General features: G+C 43.1%; 1 protein-coding gene across 1 annotated transcript; it reads right to left on the reverse strand.

Annotated features, from left to right (window-relative positions):
- Positions 1 to 1416: 1416 nt before the first annotated feature.
- On the reverse strand, positions 1417 to 25291 carry LOC122010147 (ELMO domain-containing protein A-like). The gene is made up of 9 exons (XM_042566576.1): positions 24888 to 25291; positions 24310 to 24422; positions 4147 to 4215; positions 3697 to 3812; positions 3277 to 3331; positions 2848 to 2968; positions 1998 to 2045; positions 1838 to 1932; positions 1417 to 1737 (listed from the first exon to the last, which is right to left on the reverse strand). Exons 2-9 carry the CDS (start codon positions 24412 to 24414, stop codon positions 1636 to 1638), a joined length of 711 nt encoding a protein of 236 aa, XP_042422510.1. The 5' UTR covers positions 24415 to 24422; positions 24888 to 25291; the 3' UTR covers positions 1417 to 1635.
- Positions 25292 to 26255: the final 964 nt, after the last annotated feature.

Genomic DNA, 26255 nt, shown 5'->3' on the forward strand with positions numbered 1-26255 from the left:
CTTATTTTTACCACATTAAAAGTTATAACCCACTAGGGGCATCCCAATGGTAAACATAAACATAAAAAGTAGGTTTATTAGTCCACTATTTTACCATTGGGATGCACTTAGTGGGTTTACAACTTTTAATGTGGTAGGTGATGTTGCAAACCTATATCTATTTTTTAGGTTTACCATTGAAGATGTCATTATATATCGTTCTAGAGGTTTAAAATCTCGTTAGCACCGTGCATTGAGGTGGTGTTGATAGTAACCGATAAGTAGGAAGAATCAAAGGGGGAGAAGAGAAGAAATTAAAGAAGGCCTTGGCTAAAATGAGATGTATTGGTGGTGCTTATCAAAGACTACTTAGAAGTGGAGGACAAAATAGAGCATTTCGACAACCCTGCCAAGATGGATCACTTGGTTTATGGTGGTAGTTAAAATAGAGCATTTCTATAACCCTTAGGGAGGTTTATAGTAAATGGGCCACCATAAGGGTTATCAAAAAGGAAGAATATATGATGGCATGGTTTGTGCGCTTGTCTCTTGTTAGAGGATACAATTCTTGATTTGAATCTCACAATCACTACCACCACCACCACCACCAGTGAGTTGGCATACAAGGTCTATGTAGTCATCAGGAGGTCCATGGTTCACATTGAGTGACCGAGGAATTGAAGAAGAGGAAGATATGTTCACCACCAAGTTATTGAAGGGACGAGCTTGTGATGGTAGAAATGATTCTGGATTTGAATCTCACACACCAATGTGGTGGCCGAGAGAAGATTAGCGGAAAAGAGATCAAGAGAAATTCAATAGAATGTAGGTGATAATGTGCATCCAATAAAAAATAGTTCATTCATCCCTAAGAACTCAATCAAACTCAATCTCATCTCAATCTCAATGACTATTGCACGACATATCAAACGAAAACAAGGTAGGTGTCTCCTTGTTTCAATTAGAGCTACATCAATGTTAGTTGATAGTGGCGGCGGCGAGACATCAACCAAGCATTTGACAAATGCCGAAAAATAGCATCAATTGCTAGTTGTAGCTTGTGATTTACATAAAACAGAAACATGATTAAAATACAAGGAATAAATGTAACGCTGACTATTTCGTGAGGCTGGATTAGCTATTTAAATGATCTTTTACCCTTCATACGGGAGAACAAAAATAAAAACCTTTAAACTCGAAGGTAATTCTTTTCTTCTTCTTCTTTTTTTTTAAAAAAAAATAGCATCATAAACCTGATTCACTTTGTAGTTTTCATCTGAAAAATAGCATCTTAAAACTTTTCATCTGAAGGAATTTTTAAGGCATCAAATCCAAAGTTACCTAGATCAGCAAATTGAGGGATTTTATGATATTTCAAAACCACAAGTTTCAATCAAAGAGACATTTAAAAATAATTGTTGCTTCCATCAAAGATTATTTCATATAAAGATTGAACTTTTATTCTTCTTAATTTAACTAGATGCAATGTCCTGTACAGAGCTCAATGGAGCACAAAAGAACGACTACAAATAATTGGGATATCATTGTTCTTAATTTCCCTTCTTTCTTTTGGGAAAAAAAAGTAGCTCCGATACAACAAGAACAGATGTCTTCACTTTGTTACGAGTAACTAATAGATTCTCTCGCAATTGACTACTACTTGTACAAAAGGTTGTATGCAGGTATATCTCGAATTCGGTGTATATCATCCAAAGAAAGTTCCCTCTCTAGTTGTATCCTTGTTGCTTCTAAGACTTCCTGGAGGCAAGCATCAGAAGAAGATATAATAATGTCAGACAAGAAATACTGAGGGAAACCTGCCTACAAATATATTTTTTTTTGGGGACAGTAATAGTACGTTGAATTGCATATATGAAGCTCCCATAGCGATCCACTGGGCATCCATCAGTTGAAAGGCTATAGAGTATAATATGTCGAATGCTTCCTCGTCTTCTGCAAGGAGGAAAGGAGAAATGATGAACTAGCTACTACCTCTTTGCAACTAACTTGTGAATTACCTGATAAGACTTTAAGGAAATTCATCGCTGGTAGAGTCTTGGGTTTCGCTGCGGAGAAGAAAATAAAAAGTTTTGAGGAAAGCAGACAGAAGGATCCTAAACGTGGATCTTAAAAAAAACAACACTAAAATGAAATCGAGATATATTGCACTGGCAGATGAAACTTTTCTTGGCGCGAGTTCTTTGGCATGCTTAATATCCTTTCAAAATTGCCACTGAAAGCATAAAAAGATGGTAAATACTGCCGGTTGATTGACTTTGACATTTAAGGGGTTCAAGAGTTGTATGATAAAACTAAACAATACCGGAAGCTAATGTGCGGTAAATATTACAAAGATGATAATCACTCTGATTTGGCACCAATTTTTTCTCTTGATAGATTCTACTTTTCTAGAGTAAATGTGAACTTCCATTAAATCTCTCTCATTCTGCTTTCTCTCATTTTGTTTTACTAGAGAAGATAGTGGAACACTTACAATCCCTCTTTTGCAAATCTTAAAAAATTCTGTCCATCTACCTAAACTTAATATGCAATTTTGCAGAGTTCAATGGTAGGATAAAATCCACAAAGCAGTTATATCTTTACGAACTTCTGGTCCATATCGATATATGCACTCTAAGGGAGGGTAAAAGGTGAAGCCTATATTCTAAGTACATAATGAGATCTCAATGAATGCACCTAGAATGGCATGATTGATGTTTTCTATTTGGAATACGGTTCCTAACAAATGTTTCTTTTTCCAAAAAGTCATCTTATCTGTTCCCTTAGTACATATTTATACAATAATCTCCCAATTATGTATCTATAAAACTGAATCCAAGTCATAATGCATGTTTATTGTTCACCAACCTGAATTCAATTCAAGCATCTGAGTCAACATGAATGACACATTGACACCTGCAACAGCAAATGGATATTCCCATGCAGCTCTCATTCCTTCTTGCTTGAACAATAGTTTTTTAAAAGAAACCTACATGTTGGGAACATGATAAAATTAGTTTCAAAAATGCATTTTTGTTACATGCTACTGTCGTGCAGAAACTGTGGGAAGTCTTTTCATGTTGTGCCTGTACCAGCATTTGTATGTTAAGAAGCTTATAAGCAGCATCACATGACAAAAGGGTGTGCTGTAGCAAAAGTAGCATCTTGGCGGACTTGCAGTCCAAGCAAGAAAAATACATCATCCAATCAACAAAACATGATTCTATCTAAACTGAAGATGCAGTTTTTTGACTTTATCATAAGGAATTACACAGCAGAGACAAAAAGATTGCATACCGGGTAAGTTCTTGCAAAGAACAATAGATTCTCAAGCGCAATACATCCACAACCCCTGGAAATAAACAAAGAGAAAGAAATGATTTTGTTATCCTGTAGGATAGATTAACCATAAATAGGTAGAGTTCACATCTAAAAGCTTAAAATATTGCTTATGGTGATTGCTAGCAGCAGGGATGCATGAATCTCACAATATGTCCATTTCAAATCTATATACAATGAATAAATCAAGTGATCTGATCAAGATGAAGTCTCCCAACAAAAATTAAAGATCAAGTTTTACATCGAAAACTGAATTTCAATGATGTGAATTCCTCCTTAATTCTATTAGAAACTAAAAGAAAAGAAACATCTTCAAGCAAACTCAGTATTAGGTGAAACTAAGCACACATTCTTGACTTGTTGAAATCAGTTGACTACCTGAAATCAGTTGATGGATTTGGCCCTTGCCAACCCATGTCTTTCCATTGCTCTGAGACTAGGCCTGTCAGTTGTGTTTCTGGGAACGAAGCATACCAAAGAGATAGGAGAGCTTCCTGGGAACAAGAAAGTGAAAGGGTAACAGATATAGACATGGAGATCAATAAACTTCTAAGATTCCTAACTGTTTATCATTCCAGCAAACCTGATTGTTGAGTAGAGAAAGAATATAAATGCTCTAACATATTAGAATCAGATCCCTAAAATGTGAACAAATGCTATGTTTTCTAAGCATTGTTTAATAAATTGCAATGGTAACCTTTACAACATCTAAGTCTGAATGATCATCACAACAACATAAACCTTTTGAAAGCTCAAATGAGACCCTCATTTCTAAATGTGTTAAAATTATCTATAACATCATGGAACTAGTAGACTAAAAGTGTATACCTGATGATCCGGTCTCGTCTCATCAAATGGTACATTCAGTCTTTCCTTAAGCTTTTGTAACCGTGCTTCCTAGAAAAATTAGAAAAAAAATGAAGAGATCCATTCACTTCAATAAAAATTAAATACAAGAAAATAAGAATGAAATGAAGGGAAATTCTCCATTATTTCCACATTATGTTCCACAAAATCTTTGTAGGAATGCTCTCCTTTGGTAACAAATGCTAATATGATATGAACTATTGAAGTTTTTTTTTTTCTTTTTTCCAACGGGTAGCAACTAGCAACATGATGAATTGAGGCCTGTAGTTAGTTGAGCTAGACCAACTTAGATTTGATTCTTAAATCTGCAGTAAAACAACAACCTTTTTTGGCGTGTAATTCCTTGACCTTAGACCACTTTGTTATGCATTTCTGACTTGAGAAAATAAACAAGGTTTTATGTTCTTCAAACATCCACTAATGGTTCCTTAAATTCCATCAGAAGTTCATCCATGTTGGAAGATCATAGATAGAGATAAAAAGATAGTTGAGGTTTGTAAGGGATTAAAGAACAATGTTGCTTCATAATCTAGAAAGAATTGTTAATTATACGAGTCTACCAAAAATGAGGTTAATAACTTAAATTCTCAAGATATTTAGCTATAAAAGCTCCTCAATTATAACAAACCTCTTCAATAGCAGAGAAGGATAAGAAACAACTTTAACTGCCAAATCTCACCTGCCTTACTAATTCTTCTTCTTGTTTATGAGGAATAGAACATATTCAACAGCAAGGTTTAAAATTTCGACCCGTGTCAAGATTTCAGTGCTGGACCGAAACGATACGGTTTTGGTATCATATCGTGTCGTGCCGATATAGTTTCGGTATTTTTTTAAATATAAAATATATTAATTAAAAAATAAAACATTTAACATAAATATTTAAAAAACAAACAATATAAAAAATAATCTTTAAAAAAAGGAAAAGATATGAAAATAGATAAATAAATAAATAAATAAAAATTTTATTAAAAATTTTAAATTAAAATAAATGAAATATAAAATTAATTAGATAATTTTATTAGAGTTTAATAAAGCCTTTTAGATTATCTCCATCATAGCTAGGAGTTGATTAAAATAATTAACCTAAGTTTAATTAAAAAAAATCTGAAATCCAACACCACTAGCAAGCTCGCGTGACGTTGGCGTTGTCGTGGGGCTGCGCGACCCCTCAGTCATGGTCGCGGGGATCGCGTGACTCCTCCGGCACGATTACAGTGATCGTGCGACCCCTCTGCAACGGCTGCAGGACCGCGCGACGCTTCTGCGGCGACAACGGAAGGGTTATGCAATCGCTCCGCTGGGTCCAGCGACCCCTTCGTTGTGGCCACAGGGTGGCGCAACACGTCGCAGCTGTCATGAGTCTGGTGTCGGGGTCATGCGGGTGCCAGTCACCGAGCGGAATGAGATGCTTCGCCCGTTTCAAATGTCTCGGCACGGTACTTTAAACCATGTTCAACAATATACTACTCAATTTCAGTCATAGTACTTGATCCGCATGGTTAGAAGTTTGCTAATCTAGTTCAACAGGTTGCAGCTTGAAGGCAACAACAACCAAGCTTTATCCCACCAGGTGGGTCGGCTTCATGGATCCTTCTACACCGTTGGGCTCTATCCCGCTACTATATCATTATCTATACTTAAATAAATTTTATCTTGCTTTATTATTGCTAACCAAGTTGTTGCAACTGTAAAGTTGTTGCTATGTGACCAAAAAGGTTAGGGGTTCGAATCCTGGAAACAACCTCTTGTAAAAAGCAGGGTAAGGCTGCGTACAATAGATCCTTCCCTGGGACCCCGCATGGCGGGAGCTTCGTACACCGAGTTGCCCTTTTTATTGTTACTAACCAAGTTTTTTTTTATCTTCCTCTTTCTTGTTTGATGTGTGTATTTGTCATAGTTTCACATCGCTTAACTGGAGTATTTATTGACCTTCTAAACGTGTCTCTCGGAGTTTTCCCTATGTAATTCTGACTTTCTCTCTAATGCTCACATTTCTTATTTTGTCCATTCTCGTATGTTCACATAAGCACCTTAACATCTTCATCTCTGCAACTCTCATCTTCTGCTCATGTGCTCGAGTTATAGCCCAACATTCAGTGTCATATAACATAGCAAATCTAACTGTCATTTGTAGAACTTTTCTTTAAATTTTAGAGATACTTCACGATCACATAAAACACCTGACGCTCTCCTCAATTTTAACCATCCTGCTTATATTTTAGGTAAGACATATCTCTCAATCTCTCCATTGTTTTGCAAAAGTGATCCTAAATACTTAAAACTCTCAGTTCTAGACAAATCATCTCCAATTTTAATAATTATCTCATTACGTCTAATATTCCTAAACATAAATTCCATATATTCGATCTTTACTCAACTAAACCTAAAACCTTTCACTTCTAGTGTTTCCCGCTAAGATTCTAATTTTAGTATTTACTCCTTCACGTGTCTCATTTATTAAAACAATATCATTCGCAAACAATATGCACCACGATACCGTATCTTGAATATGTCGAGTGAGTTCGTCCATGATTAGTGTAAAAAGATAGGGACTTAAAGCTAATCCTGATGTAATCCTATCTTTATCGGAAGTGCTTCAGTTAATCCGCTTGAAGTTTTCACTCTGGTTGTTGCATTCTCATACATATGCTTAATTAGTGTTGGAAAATTAGGAGATCCTGATTTTATAAAATCAGGAAATAATCTTTAAGATATGGATTGCATAAAACCAGGAAAGAATCTTGCGAAATTAGGAAATAATCTCTGATTTTAGTAATTTCCATTTCTTATGTTCCTTTCTTTTATTTGCTCCTATTTCAATATTTTATATCTTCTATTTATTGATGTAATGTATAGTTGAAAAATAATAACAATTCCTCTTCTTCCTGTTTTTTTTCCTTCAATCGAGCTAGGTTTTTTTCTCATGGCAAATCAACATCCATGGAAGACTGCCTTAACCGATACCATGAGTAGAGATTCTATGGTGTCTAGAGAAGAAACGACGGTCTCAAATTTAAACCCACCGGTATCTTTCAATAGTTCAACGGAGGTATCCTCTAATTCACTCCAAATTAATATTCAACGTCTTAACGGGAAGAACTACACATAATGGTCACAAACTATGTGTCTGCTCTTAGAAGGGAAAGGTAAACTTGGATATGTTACTGAAGAAGTGATAAAACCAGCTGATGAAGACTCCAGATTTAAAGCCTAAAAATCTGAAAATTCGTTGTTTATGGCATGGTTAATCAATTCCATGGAGCCCCCTATTGGAAAACCATTTATATTCCTACCTACAGCTAAAGAGGTGTTGGAAGGCAGCTAGAGACATTATTTAGATTTGGAGAACTCTTTACAAATTTTTAACCTAAAATCAAGGCTATGACAAGCAAAGTAAGGAAATGTGACGGGACTTCCTACTATAATGAGTTGATGACATTGTGGCAAGAACTAGATCTATGCTATGATAATATTTGGAATTGTGCTGATGAAAGTGTTCATTTTATGAAACGACAAGAGAATGATTGGGTGTTTATTTTCTTGGCGGGGCTAAGAAAGGATTTAGATAAAGTAAGAGGTTGAATCTTGGGAAAGATTCCTCTACCAATGATCTGTGAAGTATTTTCAGAAGTCCGGAGAGAAGAAGCTCGACAAACTGTTATACTTAACAAATCTGCCTCAGTCTCTACTAACTTATGTTTGGAAAGTTCTGCCTTGCTACTAAAGGTTTTCAAGAGGAAGCGAAGAAAGATGGCAAGAGTTTTGGAAAACCATGGTGCGACCATTGTAAATGCCCAAGGCACACGCGAGAAATATGTTGGAAAATCCATGGGAGATTGCAGATGACTCTCTTTCAACCATTGAAGGAAAATGTTCTGTTATAGTATCACCTATGCTTACTCTAAATGATATTCTTTATGTTCCAAAGTTGTCTTGTAACCTTTTATCTATCAGTAAATTGGTTCATGATCAAAATTGGCAAGCTAATTTCTTTTCGTCTCACTGTGTATTCCAGGATTTGACCTCGGGGAGGCTGATTAGGAGTGGAGGACTCTACTTCATTGAAAATGAATCTAAATCAAGAAAACAATCTCAACCAAGAGGTTTCTGCTTTGAATCTATTTCTGTTTCAAACAGTAATATTATGTTGTGGCATTTTAATAAGGACATCCTAGTTTTCGATATTTAAAACACTTGTTTCCTAAATTGTTCCACAATAAAGATCCATCGTTGTTTCATTATGAAGTATGTGAGATTGCAAAACACCACCGCACATTCTTCCCTTTACAGCCATACAAGTCATCATAACCATTTACCATAATTCACAGTGATATTTGGGGTCCTAATAAGATAAACACACCCTCTAATAAGAAATGGTTTATTATATTTACTGATGATCATACTTGACTTTGTTGGGTGTATTTATTAAAAGAAAAATCAGAAGTTGAACAAGTCTTTAAAATAAATTTCAATATGGTGCAGACTCAATTTCAAACTAATATATAGATTTTTAGAAGTGATAATGAAGAGTAATTTAATATGATCTGATCCTGTTCGAACCAAGAGTCAACGAACGCTGGGGATGCGGCGCTCCCTGCTGGATCCTCGAGTGCTCCGGTGAACCTGCAGCAAAACCGAGCCGGGAGGGGTGTCCCGGTGACGGCCCTCCGACGCTCAAGTCAGGTAAGCTACGATGAACAAAGTGGCTTCCAAAATCTCAGAATACGTACCTCACCGGCGAAACCTGAGGTTCTTTATATAGAGCTATGAAGGGTCTGGGCACGCGTACCTAGGTGCATACGTGTCTTCTGTCCTTTCCTAGGTATGCGGCTGTCAGAAAGCTTACCTGGTATGTGGCTATCGGAAAACTTACCCATATCGCTACAGTCCAAGCATGCCCTCGATGGGACAGCAGAATCCCCTGTCACAAGATTTGGAGCATGACACACACGTGAAACCTACCGGTTGTCAGAGGAGAAATCCTCGGGTCTTTTTCCTTGCTCCAAACTTGTCGTCCGAGCGGACAGCTCCTCCAACATCCGACCGGACATACGTAGTGGTTTACATGCTTTGTGGAGACTAATAAGCAGGGCGCTTTATGGTGTGGCGGTGGGTCGGCTCGGTCGTGACCTTTTAAGCGGCGTGGAACCCCGATTTGACGGTGTCCTCAACCATAAGTGCGAGCCGTAGAACCCATCCGGGTATTCGATTCCATGGCGGCGGCGGTCGGGCGGGCCGTCTGATCGTCCGTCGGTCGGACCACACTCTCCTCGGATGGGCGGCTCGGTGACTTTCATGGCGTTGACTTTGCAGAAGGGGCCGCTCTTACTGGATCACTTGCCTCCCCTTGAGTCTAGTCGAAGGAGGCGAATAGTCCGACTGAGTCTAGCCGAACGGCTCCTCAATGCTAATACTCTCCGCTCGGTCGTAGAAATATCCTTGAATGAATCAACGATGGCCTTCACCGGATCTCCTTGCGTTCTGCGCCAATCTTCGCCATTAAGGCCGATCATACCTTCATTAAATGCTCCGAATGATTGACTGCCACGTGGAGCAAGGCCACCAGAGTACGGAGGCGGTTGCATGATATTGTGATGTGATCGAAGCAATTCGAAATAAACGGCTAGATGTGTGCTTTGATTCCCGTGACCTGGATCCGACGGTGGAGGCCGCCCGGCCCTCACCCTATAAATTCTTCGTTTCCTTTTCACCTTCACACGCCTCCATTACCTCTACTGCTGCTCTCTGCGCTTTGGAGCTCCGGCGATCTTGTTGCTGCCCTCTGACGCTCTCCGGCGCCTCTCCTCGATCCATCTCCCTTCAGTAAGGTTTTAGAGCTTCTCTCCTTCCTTTTCGGTATCGAATTCGCCTTTCTTCCCCTAGCTCCAGTCTTTGAAATTCCATTTCTTCGTCTTTGGAACTTCCTTTTGTGATTTCTCCTATCCGGATCATGGCCAGTTCCTCTCATCCCGAAGAACAATCCCTAGGCCCATGGTATACTACCATGCGGTCCCGTTTCGAACAACGGGATTTTGATATTTTGGCTGACAATTTCGAAATACCCGAGGATATCGAAGTTCGTCTAGCTGGTCCCGCCGCTCGGCCACACAGACCGCCGCGCGGTGGTTTCTGTGTCTTCCGCGACCAATTTACCGCCGGTCTGCGGTTTCCCGTGCATCCCTTTATAGCAGACGTCTGTAATTATTTTGGCGTGCCGCTCGGAAGTTTAGTACCAAATACCTTCCGTCTCCTCTGCGGCGTTGTCGTTTTGTTTAAGATTCACAACATTCCCCTCCGCCCGGAGGTCTTTTTTTATTTCTATTATCCTAAACAAGCCGAGCCGGGCACCTTTATGTTCCAAGCTCGGCCCGGTCTGGTCTTCTTCAATAAACTACCCACTTCCAATAAACATTGGAAGGACTATTATTTCTCCCAAACTTTCCGACCCAGTGGCGTCGGTCTACCTCCTCCTACCGAGTTGAAGAAATTTAAGACCCGACGGATTATCTTCACCGCGAAATGTACTAGCCGTGGCCTCAGGCTTGACATCAACAAACTTCTTGAGGGAGTGATGTACATTTTGGGCCGAGTCCTATACGGACCCTAAGAATTTTGCTTGGGCACTTGCTTTAATTGCTAACTGATTTCTTCTTCTTTTCATGCAGCTGAAATCGTCATGGACTCGGTGATGGCCGGCGTTCTAAAGAGAAAGGCAGCGGCGCTGGAGGCCGTGGCGGCCAAGGAAATGGAGGCGCTAGGCATTCAGCCGGTCGGTTCTCACGAAGGAGAGAGCGGCACCCAGGCTGAATCGGCCGCTTCGACCTCTCAACGGCAGGCGGCCAGCGGAGCTGCCCCCTCTAGGGAACCAACGGCCACCGAGGAAGAATCCGTTCGGGAGGAGGAACAGCCACTGCAAAAAGGCGCCGGGTGGAGACTCTGCTGCGCTCGGCTACCTCCGCGGTCCAACCCCCCGACCGGGCCGCTGCGACTGCTAAAGGCAAGGCGCCAATGCCCGAGACCATCTCGTCCGACGGACTTGGACGAGCTGCCTACTCCGGTTGAGGCCACTCCGGTCGACACTCTCCCCCGCCTGCCGGTCCAGCTCGACCATCCATTCGCGATTTTCTGCCCGACCGATCCGGTCGGCGATCCTCGCGTCTGACACGAAGTTACTCTTCATCTTCCAGTGAAGAGTTGCTACGGCCGATAGGCCCACCGTGCCCGAGCACACCATTACTTTGAAAGGGCCCTCGCCGAGATGTGGGCGACGCGCTCGGTAGCAATGATGATCCTCTCGAACTTAGCCATGACCGTATCTGCAAGCGGCTACGGGGTAAGTTGTTGTTTTGAAGTTTTGTCGAATATTTCAGCGCTTTTAACAAATGCGTCCTTGCTTGAGATGGGTGGAAGAGATAGCGATTTCCAGCCGCTGGCTATGGCGGACGAGGAGATAAAACAACTGGCAGGCGGTCCGAGCGGCTCCCAGGCCTTCTACTCCGGTGAAAGCTCGAGCTCTGTGGCGAAAGCGTAAGAAAACAGTGACCGGGCCCAGCCCTAGGCCGAGTCCGGCGACAAGTCAAGTCGCTTGACACGAAGATAACTCGGCCACCACTCGGAAGAACACGGCCATCTCGATCGGAGAAGAAAGCGTGGAGGCCCGGGGCTGAGTTGAAGATAAAGGAGCGCGACTCGAGCACCGAAGAAGGCGAGCCGCTCGGCGATGCGGAGAAGATTGAAAGTCGAATGAGGCCCTCCAGCTCCAGGCGACCTTGAAGAATACCGGGATCTTTGGTAGCCGGCAGTCGCCGCTCTCGACAAAGCCACATCCGATCGCTGAGTTCTCGGAGAAAATTTGCGAGCGGATGTCGGCTTTTGACTTGGCCATTACGGCTACTATGACCTATCTGAAGTCGAAGGGCCTTCTTCCGGAGTCCACCAATATTCCGGCCGGCGATCAAGTGGAGCTCTTGAGCAACATTCCGAGGGACCTCTACGACTACATCGAGTAATTCTTGCAATTTCGCCGCTCGGCTGAACATGAATCTTTTTGTACTTAGGCCACTCGGCCTAAGGTTTTTAATTTTAATGAAATGTTTTCCTTTCGTGTACTCTATCTTATTGCACTGTCCACTTGCTAATACCTGTGCTGTCCGCTCGTCCGCTATCACCCCTTTGGCATTCGAGGTGCATTCTTGCAAGTGTTTTCCCCAGCCCTTCCGTGCGGCCGAATATCATTCTGTGTTGCTAGCAAGACTCGCTCGTTATAGGCCGACCAGAACCTTTTATACCTCGAGTCTGAGCGGAACTTAGCGTCGGTCTAACATTATCGGCTGCGGGTAATTGCCGTGTCGACGATATTCCTCTCGGATTATTTTTAGACGCCGACGCGTCTCTTGATGTTTAACATCGGAGCTCGTCGGCACGGATATTTATAGCCGGTCGGCGAGGCTTTCGATCTTTAACGACGGAGCTCGTCGGCCTTCCGCTCGGAGGGTTTATAGACGCCGGCTCGTCTCTTGATCTTTAACGACGGAGCTCGTCGGTCTTCCGCTCGGAGGGTTTATAGACGCCGGCTCGTCTCTTGATCTTTAACGACGGAGCTCGTCGGCGCGGATATTTATAGCCGGTCGGCGCGGCTCTCGATCTTTAACGACGGTGCTCGTCGGCGCGGATGTTTATAGCCGATCGGCGCGGCTCTCGATCTTTAACGACGGAGCTCGTCGGTTTTCCGCTCGGAGGGTTTATAGACGCCGGCTCGTCTCTTGATCTTTAACGACGGAGCTCGTCGGCGAGATTATAGCCGCCGGGCCGGCTCGATCTTTAACGACGGAGCTCGGCGCCGTTCGGAGGGTTTATAGACGCCCGCTCGTCTCTTGATCTTTAACGACGGAGCTCGTCGGCCTTCCGCTCGGAGGGTTTATAGACGCCGTCTCGTCTCTTGATCTTTAACGACGGAGCTCGTCGGTAGCGGATATAGCCGGTCGGCGCGGCTCTCGATCTTTAACGACGGAGCTCGTCGGCGCGGATATTTATAGCGGTCGGCGCGGCTCGATCTTTTGACGGCTCGTCGGTCTTCCGCTTCGGAGGGTTTATAGGCGCCCGCTCGTCTCTTGATCTTTAACGGCGGAGCTCGTCGCGGATATTTATAGCCGGTCGGCGTGGCTCTCGATCTTTAACGACGGAGCTCGTCGGTCTTCCGCCGGAGGGTTTATAGGCGCCGGCTCGTCTCTTGATCTTTAACGACGGAGCTCGTCGGCCTTCGCCGGAGGGTTTATAGACGCCGGCTCGTCTCTTGATTTTAACGACGGAGCTCGTCGGTAGCGGATATTTATAGCCGGTCGGCGCGGCTCTCGATCTTTAACGACGGAGCTCGTCGTAGCGGATATTTATAGCCTCGGTCGCGGCTCGATCTTTAACGACCGAACTCGTCGGTCTTCCGCCGGAGGGTTTATACGCCTCGTCTCTTGATCTTTAACGACGGAGCTCGTCGGCGCGGATATTTATAGCCGGTCGGCGCGGCTCTCGATCTTTAACGACGGAGCTCGTCGGTCTTCCGCTCGGAGGGTTTATAGACGCCGGCTCGTCTCTTGATCTTTAACGACGGAGCTCGTCGGTCTTCCGCTCGGAGGGTTTATAGACGCCGGCTCGTCTCTTGATCTTTAACGACGGAGCTCGTCGGCGCGGATATTTATAGCCGGTCGGCGCGGCTCTACGGTTTAACGTCTGGGCTAGACGGTCTTTTAGGGTTTATAGACGCCGGCTCGTCTCTTGATCTTTAACGACGGAGCTCGTCGGCGCGGATATTTATAGCCGGTCGGCGCGGCTCTACGGTTTAACGTCTGGGCTAGACGGCTTTAAGGCTAACTCCTTGCCAGGTCGAGCGACCTTGGCCTTCCTTTCAGCAGAGAATACTCAATGTGCTTTCCTCTTTCTACTTCCTGCATCGCAAGTACATAGGCGACCAAAAAGTATATAAATTTGTATTTAGCGCACCTTTCGCCCGACTTGGAGAACGTACGCTTAGCCGAACGGCTCAGGATCTGCTTCGTCGAGCACTTTGGCTCGGCTAATTTCCCTCCGTCCAGACGGTACGGGGCCTTCGATACTCGCGCGCTCGGTTCGACCCTTTTACCTCCGGCCGAGCGGCGCCTTCTTTCCTTGATGACGATGCCTTATATTCGTTCTTTTGACTTTTCATTTCTGCATTTCAAGTATTCAGTCGAAAGACGTACACAGGATGATTTACATAGGCACACCTTTCACCCCGCCCGGTAAGGCTGGATGGTGGCGCTCAGGGACTTGTGCAATAGATCTCAGTCTCAAGAATCACCTCTTTTTGAAGGACCACCACTTGAGCTTCAAGCTTCCTTATCTAAATGTCAACCACGCTCAATGATTTTCTTACATTAGTGATTGGTAAAAGTCAAATTTCAATTCATTTTTCTATTGTTACTGATCAATTATTTTTTGAGCACGATGGTGCAGGACATATGTTGCACAGCGTTCACATGGACGAGATATGGTTGAACCTTTGAAGGAGAGTTTATTTGATGAAAAGTTGAGAACGCCTTGGTAAGATGGCCCATAAAACACCCGGCACTTCATCCGGCCAACCTCCTCCCATGTGGTCGAGCCGAGCGCGCAGAATACGGAGAATTTCCCGATTGGCTACTTCGGCTTGGCCGTTGCTTTGGGGATAAGCCACGGACGTGAAGTGTTGCTCGATGCCGTAGCTTTTGCACTAATCTTCCAGCACCTTCCCTGTGAATTGCCGCCCATTGTCGGAAACCAATCGGCGAGGGATACCGAACCTACAGATGATGTGTTGCCATATGAATTTTTTGACCATCTGTTCGGTGATCCTGGCTAGTGGCTCAGCTTCTACCCATTTGGAGAAATAATCGACCGCTACCAGCAAAAATTTCCTCTGCCCGGTCGCCATTGGAAATGGACCCACAATATCCATTCCCCATTGATCGAACGGACATGAAACGGTTGATGCTTTCATCTCCTCTGCCGGTCGGTGAGAGAAGTTGTGATACTTCTAGCATGAAAGGCACGTAGATACTGTCCGAGCGGAGTCCATTTGTAAGGTCGGCCAAAAGTATCCAGCTAGCAAAATCTTCTTGGCTAGTGATCGTCCGCCCGGATGTCCTCCGCACGATCCTTGATGTACCTCCTGGAGGATGTAAGCCGAATCTTCCGAGCTCACACACTTCAACAACGGGCGAGAGAAAGCCTTCTTGTAGAGCTGATCGCCGATAAGTGTGAACCGACCGGCCCTCCTCCTGAGCAGCTGGGCTTCATCCCGATCGGCCGGTGTGACTCCCGAGCGAAGGAACTCTATGATGGGTGTCCTCCAGTCGCTGGGAAACGTAAGGCTTTCCATCCGGTCGACGTGCGCTACCAGCAGTACTTTTTCAATAGGTTGCTGAATGGTGACCGGCACTATAGAACTTGCTAGCTTGGCCAAGTCATCTGCTGCCTGGTTCTCCGTTCGGGGAATTTTTTGAATAAGGACCTCTCGGAAAGTGGCTTTGAGTTTTTCAAAGGCTTCAGCGTAGAGCTTAAGCCGAGCGCTGTTAATTTCAAAGGTACCAGAAAGTTGCTGAGCGGCCAACTGTGAATCCGAATAGAGAGTCACCCGACCGGCACCCACATGCCGGGCTGCCTGCAATCCGGCTATGAGGGCCTCATATTCTGCTTCGTTGTTGGTAGCTTTGTAATCCAGCCGGACGGATAGGTGCATCTTCTCTTCTTGAGGTGAGAGCAGCAATATTCCCATCCCACTTCCGAGCCGAGTGGAGGACCCATCCACATATATTCTCCACATAGCTTCCGGCTCTGGCCTTTGCACTTCGGTCACAAAATCAGCCAAGGATTGGGCTTTGATCGCCGAGCGGGGCTGATACTGGATGTCAAATTCACTTAATTCTGTCGTCCACTTGATGAGCCGTCCGGACGCTTCTGGATTTAACAGTACTCTTCCGAGTGGACTGTTCGTCCGGACAATGATGGTGTGAGCCAAGAAATACGGTCGAAGGCGCCGAGCGGCTAGAACTAAAGCAAAGGCCAACTTCTCGAGCCCGGTGTAACGAGATTCAGCATCTTTTAAAATGTGACTTAGAAAATACACCGGCTGCTCTTCGCCGCTTGCCCTCACAAGTGCTGAGCCTACAGCATGCTCAGTTGACGACAAATAAATATAAAGTGACTCACCCCCGATCGGCTTGGCTAACACTAGCAGAGAATTAAGATATGTCTTCAATTCTCCGAACGCTCGATCACATTCTTCATCCCACTGGAACTTAGTAGCCTTGCGCAGAATCTTGAAGAATGGAAGGCTCCGGTCGGCGGTTTTGGAGATGAATCTGGACAAAGCAGTTATCCGACCGGTCAACCTTTGCACTTCTCTTGTATTTCTTGGGGGCGGCATGTCTTGCAGAGCCTTCACCTTGCTGGGATTTGCTTCGATTCCCCGCTAGGTCACTATGTACCCCAAGAAACGCCCTCCTTTGGCTCCGAACAGGCACTTCTGGGGATTTAGCTTGATTCCATATTTGCGTAGCGTTCGGAAGGTCTCTTCCATGTCCTTGAAGAGATCGGCCGCTCGGACGGATTTAATAAGAATGTCGTCCACATAGACTTCCAGATTCCGCCCGATCTGCTCCCTGAACACTTTGTTCATCAAGCGTTGATAGGTGGCCCCAGCATTCTTCAATCCGAACGGCATCACATTGTAACAATACGTGCCGTCGGCAGTCACAAAGCTAACCTTTTCTTGATCTTCACGGGCGAGCGGCACCTGATGATAACCTTGGTATGCGTCGAGCATGCAAATCAATTCACAACCGGCTGTAAAGTCCACCAGCTGATCTATCCGGGGCAAGGGATAAAAATCTTTGGGGCATGCTTTGTTCAAATCCCGAAAGTCAATGCAAACTCTCCACTTGCCGCCCGGCTTGGAGACCAATACCACGTTGGCCAGCCACGTATGTGGTCGGCCTCCAGAGTTTCTACTCCGCTCGGATGATGGCATTCGCTCGCAAGTCCCTTTTCTTTGCTTCATCGGCCGAGCGTCCCCGGACATGCAACTCATCTTGCGCTAGGCTCGTGACAAGGCAACTCATGTGTCGACTGCGAAAACATCATGATTTCGTTGGAGGCATTGGATCGCTCCTCCTTCCGCCTCCTCCTCCGCATCGAGTAAAAGTCGTGGCCTCCGATCGGGTCGGATGGATCTGAACTTCCTCCTTTTCATCGTAAATTAAAGCGGAGATTTCTCGGCTATGGCGTGTACCTCGATTCGGGCGCCTTAAGCGGAACAAGCTTCCGCCGACCATCTCTATATAGCTGCTAGCTGATCTCCACGTACTTCTCCTACTTTGTCCTCCACGGGAACTTTATCTTCGGTGGAAGGTTGAGACAACCGCCGGAATTCGCCGCACGGCCGTCCTAATGACGTTGTGGGGCGAAGGAGAGTCGACCACCAAGTTTATTGTCTGGTCCTCCTGAGCGGCTCCTCTCCCGAGAGGTAGCTACCGGATCATCATGAACCGTTCTGCTCAGTAAACCCGAGAGCGGGTCGTCATGGGCAGCTCGATCAATTTGCAATGATCGAACGCCTTCTTGAATATGATGTTTCCTGTGTCAATAAATATACGGTGAATAGTATAATTTGCTATTACCGCTTTAATGAGCGTAGCGCCGTGGGCACTTTACTCCTTCCAGTCTCCGGACCGAAAGTGATTCGGTCCACTTGCCGCTCGCTCTGCACCAGCTGCGTGGATCTGTGTAGCCGAACGCCTTTTGGCTCGGTTGGAGTCTCCTCCGGTCCTCCCAGCAATAACGTTGATCTCGCCCGGAAGTATTGCTCCTGTTCTCCTCTTCCGAGCGGACGGTCGCGACCGTTCTCTGGGCCGACGATTCTCTGTCTCGGAGATCGTGCCGATCGGTGTCTGTGATATCGCCATTCGGTGCGGGTCCGGTCGGCATGGGTCCTTTGTCTCCGTCGATGGGAGGAGACCGTCGCTCGGCTTTCACGGAACGGATTGACCACGAAGGAAGACTTCGACAATCCCTCGTGTTGTGCGTATCCGTCGGTGGAAGGTGCAGAACATAGGGTCCACCTCTTCTTTGGCTTGGGCGGGCGGCAGCTACCTCTTGCACGTGCGATGGGGATGGGCGGCTTCGGCTCTCGGTCCTTTGGGTGGCTTGAGCAGGCGTCTTTGTTTCCGCTCGGCATGAACAGTGCACGCCGATTGAGTTTCCATTTTCCGAGTGGCTTGCGCTTCTTCCACGTTTATGTATTCGTTGGCCCGATAGCATGTGATCATAATCTCGGGCGGCTTTCGGATGAGCGGAAGAAGTCCCCATCTACAAGGCCTTGTGTGAAGGCATTCATCATCGCCTCCGATGTGGCCGTTGGGATATCCATCGCCACTTGGTTGAATCGTTGGATGTAAGCTCGGAGCGATTCTCTCGGTTCTTGCTTGATGGCAAACAAGCCGACACTTATCTACTGCTTACGAAGTGGTGGAGGAAGGCCGTCGGAAGTCCTTGAAGCTAGTGATGGATCCGTCCGGCAACCTCCGAAACCACCGCCGTTGAGCCGATCCCGAGAGGGTCGTAAGAAAGACTCGGCACTTTACTCCATCTATCTGATGAGCGTAACTGTGTTATCGAACTTACCCGGATGATCATCCGGGTCTGTTGTTCCATTGTACTCCGCCGATCGTCGGAGCCACGTAGTGCTTGGGCGGAGGGTCTTGTAGAATAGCCTCCGAAAATTGGCGATTGATCCGCTCGGGAGAAGTGCTGCCGGAGCTTTTCCCTTCCTATCATCCCGCCTTGGCATTTCATCCGAAGAAGATCCTCTATCTCTTCGGGCTGGTATGGCTTCGAGTGCGAAATAAGGCCCGGTGGAATGCGACGGTGGCTCGAGGTGCTTCCGCCGACCGACGCAGATGTTGCTTGTTGCTCCCGCCGCTCGCTGCTTTTTGCTCCACAAGTTTGCGGCCCTCATCTCGACCAGGCCGAGTTCTTGCTGAAAGCGCCACTGTGTTGTCGCCCACCTCGCCCATTGTTCTTGTTCGAATGCGGGAGCGTTCCACGCACGGCGCCAATTGATCCTGCTCAACCAAGAGTCAACGGCGGATCGACACCGCCGGATCCTCGAGTGCTCCGTGAACTGCAGAAACCGAGCCGAGGGGTGTCCCGGCCCTCCGACGCCAAGTCGTGTAGCACGATGAACAAAGTGGCTTCCAAAATCTCGAGTCAACCGAAACCCGAGGTTCTTTATATAGAGCTATGAAGGGTGCGGCACGCCAGGTGCATACGTGTCTTGTCCCTTTCCTAGGTACGCCCGAAGCTTACACTCGTCTTTCCTAGGTATGTGTCGGAAAACTTACGACCCATATCGGTCAAAGCATGCCTCGATGGGACAACAGAATCCCCTGTCACGAGCACGTGAAACCTACCGGTTGTCGGAGGAGAAATCCTCGGGTCTTTTTCCTTGCTCCAAACTTGTCGTCCGAGCGGACAGCTCCCTCAACATCCGACCGGACATACGCAGTGGTTTACTTGTGCATTGTGGCCGGTCAAAAGGTCAGCTCGGTCCGTGACCTTTTTAACTGAGCGTCGGAACCCCGATTTGACAGGGTGTCCTCCAACCATAAGTGCGAGCTGGCCGGACCCATCCGGGTATTCGATTCCATCGGCCGGCCGGCAGTCCGGTCGGGCCGGCCGTCTACGGTCGTCCGTCCAGTCGGACCACACTCTCCTCGGATGGGCGGCTGCTCCGGTGACTTTCACTTGGCGTTGACTTTGCAAGAAGGGGGGGCCCGCTCTTACTACCGGATCATGATCATAGGAAATTTTTTCCTTGAAAAGGGGATAGTTCATCACAGTTCATGTATAAATGCACCTCAACAAAATGGTATTGCTGAAAGAAAAAATAAATAGCCTGAGCATTACTTTTTTCAACCAAAGTATAAAAATATTTGTGGGGTGAAGTTATTTAACTGCTGCATATTTAATTAATAGAATGTCATCTAAATTTCTATAATTTAAGACTCCATTCAATACATTTACAACATGTTTTCCTACTATTCATCTTTTAGCTAATTTACCATTAAAAATATTTGGTTGCACAACTTTTGTTCACAAACATAGGATAACTAGAAAACTTGAGCCACGGGTAAGAAAATGTGTCTTTGTGGGTTACTCCCCTATGCAAAAAGGTTCTAAGTGTTATGATTCGATATCAATTTTTTTTGTGACAATGGATGCCATATTTTTTGAAACACAACCTCTGAGACATTTCCTCCCGTTGCAAAACTAAATACGGTGAGAGTACTTTTATCTATTGCTACTAATCTAGACTAGCCTTTGTTACAATTTGACGTAAAAAATGCCTTCCTCAATGGTGATTTAGAAGAGAAGGTGTACATGGATAGTCCATCGGGCTTTGAGGAGAATTCAGCTCAAAGGTGTGTAAATTAAGAAAGTCTTTGTGCGGTATCAAGCAGTCTCCGAGAGTTTGGTTTGAGAAATTTGCTCAATCAGTCAAGAAGCAAGGATACACTCAAGGGCAAACAGATCATACATTGTTCCTAAAATTTTCCACCAAAGAAAAGATTGTTGTAGTGTATGTCGATGATATTATTGTCACTGGTAATGATGTGATTGAAGTGGAAAGACTGAAGAAAAGCCTAGTAGTTGAATTTGAGATCAAGGATTTGGAAACATTAAGGTATTGCCTTGGTATGGAAGTTGCTCACTCTAGAGAAGGTATTGTTGTCTCTCAACGGAAGTATATCCTTGATCTCTGGGAGGAAACAAGAATGAGTGATTGCAGAACCACAAAGACTCCCATGGATCATAATATAAAACTCTGGGAAAAAAAAGTGTTCCTATTGATACCGGTAAATACTAAAGGTTAGTTGGGAAACTAATTTACCTATCTCATACTCGGCCAGACATTACTTATTCAGTCAGTGTTGTAAGTCAGTTCATGCATGCACCATTTAAAGAACACCTTGAGACTGTTTATAGAATTCTGAGATATTTGAAGACCACTTCTGGAAAAGGTCTGATTTTCAGAAAGACTAATAAAAAAAGTGTTGATGTGTTTACTACTGCAAATTGGGCAAGATCGGTTAATGACAAGAGATTTACTTCAGGATACTGCACCTTTGTATGAGGAAACCTAGTAACATGGAGAAGTAAGAAACAAAGTGTCATGGCCAGAAGTAGTGCAGAAGCTGAGTTTAGAACAATGGCTAGGGAGTTGTGAGATGTTGTGGATATATTCTTAAAGGGCTCAAGAAACCTATAGAACTTCCATTGAAGTTATACTATGTTAATAAGGCCGCAATAATCATTGCTCATAATCCTATTCAACATGATAGAACGAAACACATTGAGATTGATTGACATTTTATAAAGGAAAAAATTGAAGCCGGAACCATTTGCTTACCATTTGTACCTTCTAATCAACAAATAGCCGACCCCACCTAGTGGGATAAGCTTGGTTGTTGTATATGGCTTGCATAAAATTAGGAAAGAATCTTGGAAAATCAGGAAATAATCTTTGATTTTAGTAATTTCCATTTCTTATGTTTCCTTTCTTTTATTTGATCCTATTTCAGTATTTTATATCTTCTATTTATTGATGTAATGTCTTGTTGAAAAATAATAACAATTCCTCTTCTTAATGTTTTTTCCCTTCAATCTTCCTAGTTTTCTTCAATTAGTTCAATATATACTACGCTAACATCTCTTTTTTCTAAAATTCTCCATATAATTTCTCTTGAGAGTCTATCATAACCTTTTTCTAAGTTAATGAATACCATGTGTAAATCTTGCTTTTGCTCCCTATATTTTTCAATTAATTGCCTCTATTGTCGACCTTTCAGGCATGAATCCAAATTGATTTTGGGTCATCTGATCTCCTTTCTTAATTTTTTTTATTACTCATTCTCAAAGTTTTATGGTATGACTCATTAGTTTAATACCCGTTTGCACAATTTTGTACATATCCTTTGTTCTTATATAAGGGAACTAGAGTACCCTCCATTAATCAAATATTTTTTTCATTTTCAATATCATGTTAAATAATTTTGTAAGCTATTCAATACATTTCCCTAAGCACTTCCAATCTCTATCGTTTGCATTCCATTTAAAACTTGTTCTACTTCTGAAATTTAAATTTTACGATAAAAATTTAAATTTTTATACTTATTTGACCTACTTAAATTACCTAAGTTAAGTTAGTCACCTAAATCTTCTTTAAAAAGTTGATGAAAATATCAATCCACAGCTATTTTATATCTCCATCATTTACTAGTGCCCTATTATATTTATCTTTAATACATCTTATTTGGATAAAATCTCTTATCTTCCTCCCTATCACTTTAACTATTCTATAAATATCTTTTTTCCCTTCTTTTGTATCTAATTTTAGATATAACCGTCATTTTTTGTTTCATTCACGGCTATCTTAGCCTTTTGCTTGACTATTGTATATTTTTTTAAGTTTTCTTCGTTCTTACAAACATATAATTCCTTATAAGAGGTTTATTTTTCCTTCACTTTCTTTCGTGCTTTCTCATTCCACCATCAAGATTCCTTACTTAGTAGTGCATGCCTTTCTTCCGTGCTTTCTCATTCCACCATCAAGATTCCTTACTTAGTGGTGCATGCCCCTTTGACTCACCGAGTACACTTTTGGCTACTATTTTCAACTTTGATACCATCTTATCCCATGTCATATTAGAGTCACTGTAATACTCGTACTCCTACATTCTTTTTAAAATATTTTACTTCTCATCCTTTAACTCCCACCACTTAATTCTAGGAGTTGTGTATATTTTTCTTCTATTGATACTATAATTGAGGCGTATATCCAATATTACTAATTTATATTGAATAGTTAAGCTTTATCCAAGGATAACCTTGCAATCTTTACAATCCTAGCCATAAAAAAGTCAATTTGAGATTTATTATTCTCACTTTTGAATGTGACCAAGTGTTCTTTTCTTTTCTTAAAAAATATATTAACAGGTATAAAGTCATATGTTATCGCAAAATCTAATATAGTTTTTCCTTTCTTGTTCCAAACTCATAACCCCCATGCACCCCCTTATATTCCTCATTTTTCACTCCGATATGCCCATGTAGATCATCTCCTATTAAAATCATTTCATTTTGTGGAATATTTTATAATACTTCATCTAGGTCGCCTCAAAACCTTGATTTGACATCTTCATCTAATCCGGTGCATATATGTTAATTACGTTCATAGTCTTTTTTGTCACTACTATCTTAAGAGCTATAATTCTATCCCCCTTTCTAAATACTCCTACAACTTCATCCTTTAACGAACTATGGGTGCAGAGGGATCTAAACGAGTAACTTTGTAGCAGAGGGATCTTAAACCTCTTGCTGACACCTCTTTTTTTTTATATTTATACTTTGAGAGTTTCGACCCTTCAGCAACGACTAGTTCAAGGCTCCATTTTGTAGCTAGACAGCGTAGAAACCCATAATTTCTCAATGTAGCCATAACCAGTCAAGAAGAAGGTTGGCAAGATTGAGACACGGGCCTTTCATTGAATATTAAGAATCTCAATTGGGTACATGATTGTGCTATACAGTAGGCATCCTAGATTTGGATCCTGTGATATCATTGGATTGAATATGGAATCTACATGTCAGGAATGAATTACTCATGACTCCTCAGGTAGTTTCTATTTAACCATAGTGTAATAGGTGGATCTGACTAATTAGGGTTCTAACATTACGGATTTTCACTAAAAACTTTGATCTAATTTCTCATCTAGAATCTAATAAAGATTTTAATCATGTTTCCTGGAAAGTTATAGAGGCTAAAGCCAGATGTTTTAACTATAAAAACAATGACATATCTATTTAATTTCCTTCTTGGTTGCTGGCTGAAAGTTATTCCTATTCTTCCTTTTACAATAAATTTTAGGAATCGGAGTACTACTTTTATATTGAAAGATTTCCTTTTAAAAAAAAAAAAAAAAACTCTACAGGAATCTTAGATTATAGTCTATATCTTAATTGTACCAGCATTCCATTGTGAAAATCAATTACCTGAAGAGGGGTCACAGAAAAATCAGTTGCTCTCTCACCTACACTTTGTCGTTTATTGCTATTGCGGGAAAATAGTCCTGCAAACCATGATCGAGGTCCAACCATAGCATCACCTGTAACCAATATAGAACTGTAGTCGGTAGGCAGATAACAAAACACAAACTTGGATGATGAGGTTGCTGTGTTCAGAAAATTATAAAAACACAAAGTAGTCAAGAGATGAAGCAACTTCAAGCATATAAATTTGAAAATAAATAATAAAAATATCCTAAAGCTGAAGACAAGCTGTTCCAAATGACAAGAGTGGGGGGAAAAAATGAAAAGCTATCGTATAATTTCAGCAGTCCTACGTGACAGGAAGCATTAACATTAACATTAACATTGACATTAACAACGTACAGATCCAATCCCATATAAGCGGAGATTTGAAAAATAGTAAAGGAGACATATTCTATGATAGGGTATCAGATTGTTAATTGCATAAAGATCTAAAACTGTTCAGTCAGCTCCCTATGAACCCTAGAAGAACAAGCCTGATCAAGGAATTAAAAAAAAAAAATTGCTATCAAAACTCTAACCTGTAGCACTGCTTCGACTCTGAGAACACGAGGGGAATTGCAGATGCTAATGGTTGCATAGCATTCATCCTCCGATTCCCCAAGCTTCATCGCCGCTGTGCCATTGGCTTCTTTTTTCCCCCTTTTACCCTAACTTAACGGATGGAAAATCCGTCTCAGTCTCTCTCGCGCTCTCTTCCCGGCGATCGCCGAGCCGATTGAAGCCGCCAATACTCAGGGAACTGCAAGAATCAGAGATCTCCGCACCGGCTCCGCCCGTTGTCGTCGGCCCCCTTGTCCATTTTCTCGTCGCTTCAAGTTGGTAATGGATGTGCCGCGCATTTCGGTTGGGACGGTAAATTTTCTATTCTTGCCTGCTTCCGTTTGAATTAGGTTCCTTTCTCATCACCAATTCCAATTTTCATAAAATGTTCTTAAATTTCAAAAAAAAAAAACGAAAATCAAAATTACTTCCTTTATTTTAAAAAATATTTTTTTTTAAAGTTGAATCGACTACTACTGGCAATACCGATCCGATTCCATGTACTAATCCTGAAAATGACTTGTACGAGTTGAGATCCTCTATTTTGAAAAGAACGTGTCGTCGGATCGAACAGGTTAAATCATATTTCAAAAATGTAATACGTATCATAAGGATATCATGATCGTTCGATTGACGAGAGATCACATCATTTTCAAGATTAAGGATCTCAACTCTACTGGTACAATCCCAAAAAAAAAAATCTCTTATAATTAAATATCTTACGAAAATAAGCGAGAAAGATCCCATCAACCCAAAAAAAGATAAAAAAACAAAAGGACATTTATTATTTACGTTTTTATCACATGGACGTCGTTTTTTTTAAAAAAAAATAGTCAAATCAAGAGCTTTTTTAAAATAACTTATGATAAATACCCTTGCATCATTTGCATCATTTGACTAAGAGCATCTCCAATGCAAATTTTGTCAAAAATTTATAAAATTTAAAAAACTTATTAAAAAAATTTTTATGATTGTATAAGTGAAGTTTGAGATTTTTAATTCAGGAGCTGATTTGAATTTTCAAATCTATTTTTTCTCTTAAAAATGGAGTCAATAATTAAAAATAATTAATGGAAGCGCCGTCCGCCCCCATTCCTTTCCATAGGGCTCTGTTCCAAACGCCCTCAGAAGTCGCACAAGCCAATTTCGACCGGGGCTCTTCATCCGACGAAGCAACCATCCGTGACGCGCGGAAGGGCAAGCCGCCCCGGACGGATTCATCCCCCGAGCGGGTCAATCAATAATTCGCCGAGATCATCCTGCGGGATCCATTGCCGAGGCACTACGCACCCCCGGCGATCGGAGAATACAACGAGACCACCGACCCGGACGACCATCTGGGTAAG

Source organism: Zingiber officinale, chromosome 8A (genome assembly GCF_018446385.1).
Source record: "Zingiber officinale cultivar Zhangliang chromosome 8A, Zo_v1.1, whole genome shotgun sequence".
NCBI classification, from domain to species: Eukaryota; Viridiplantae; Streptophyta; class Magnoliopsida; order Zingiberales; family Zingiberaceae; genus Zingiber; species Zingiber officinale.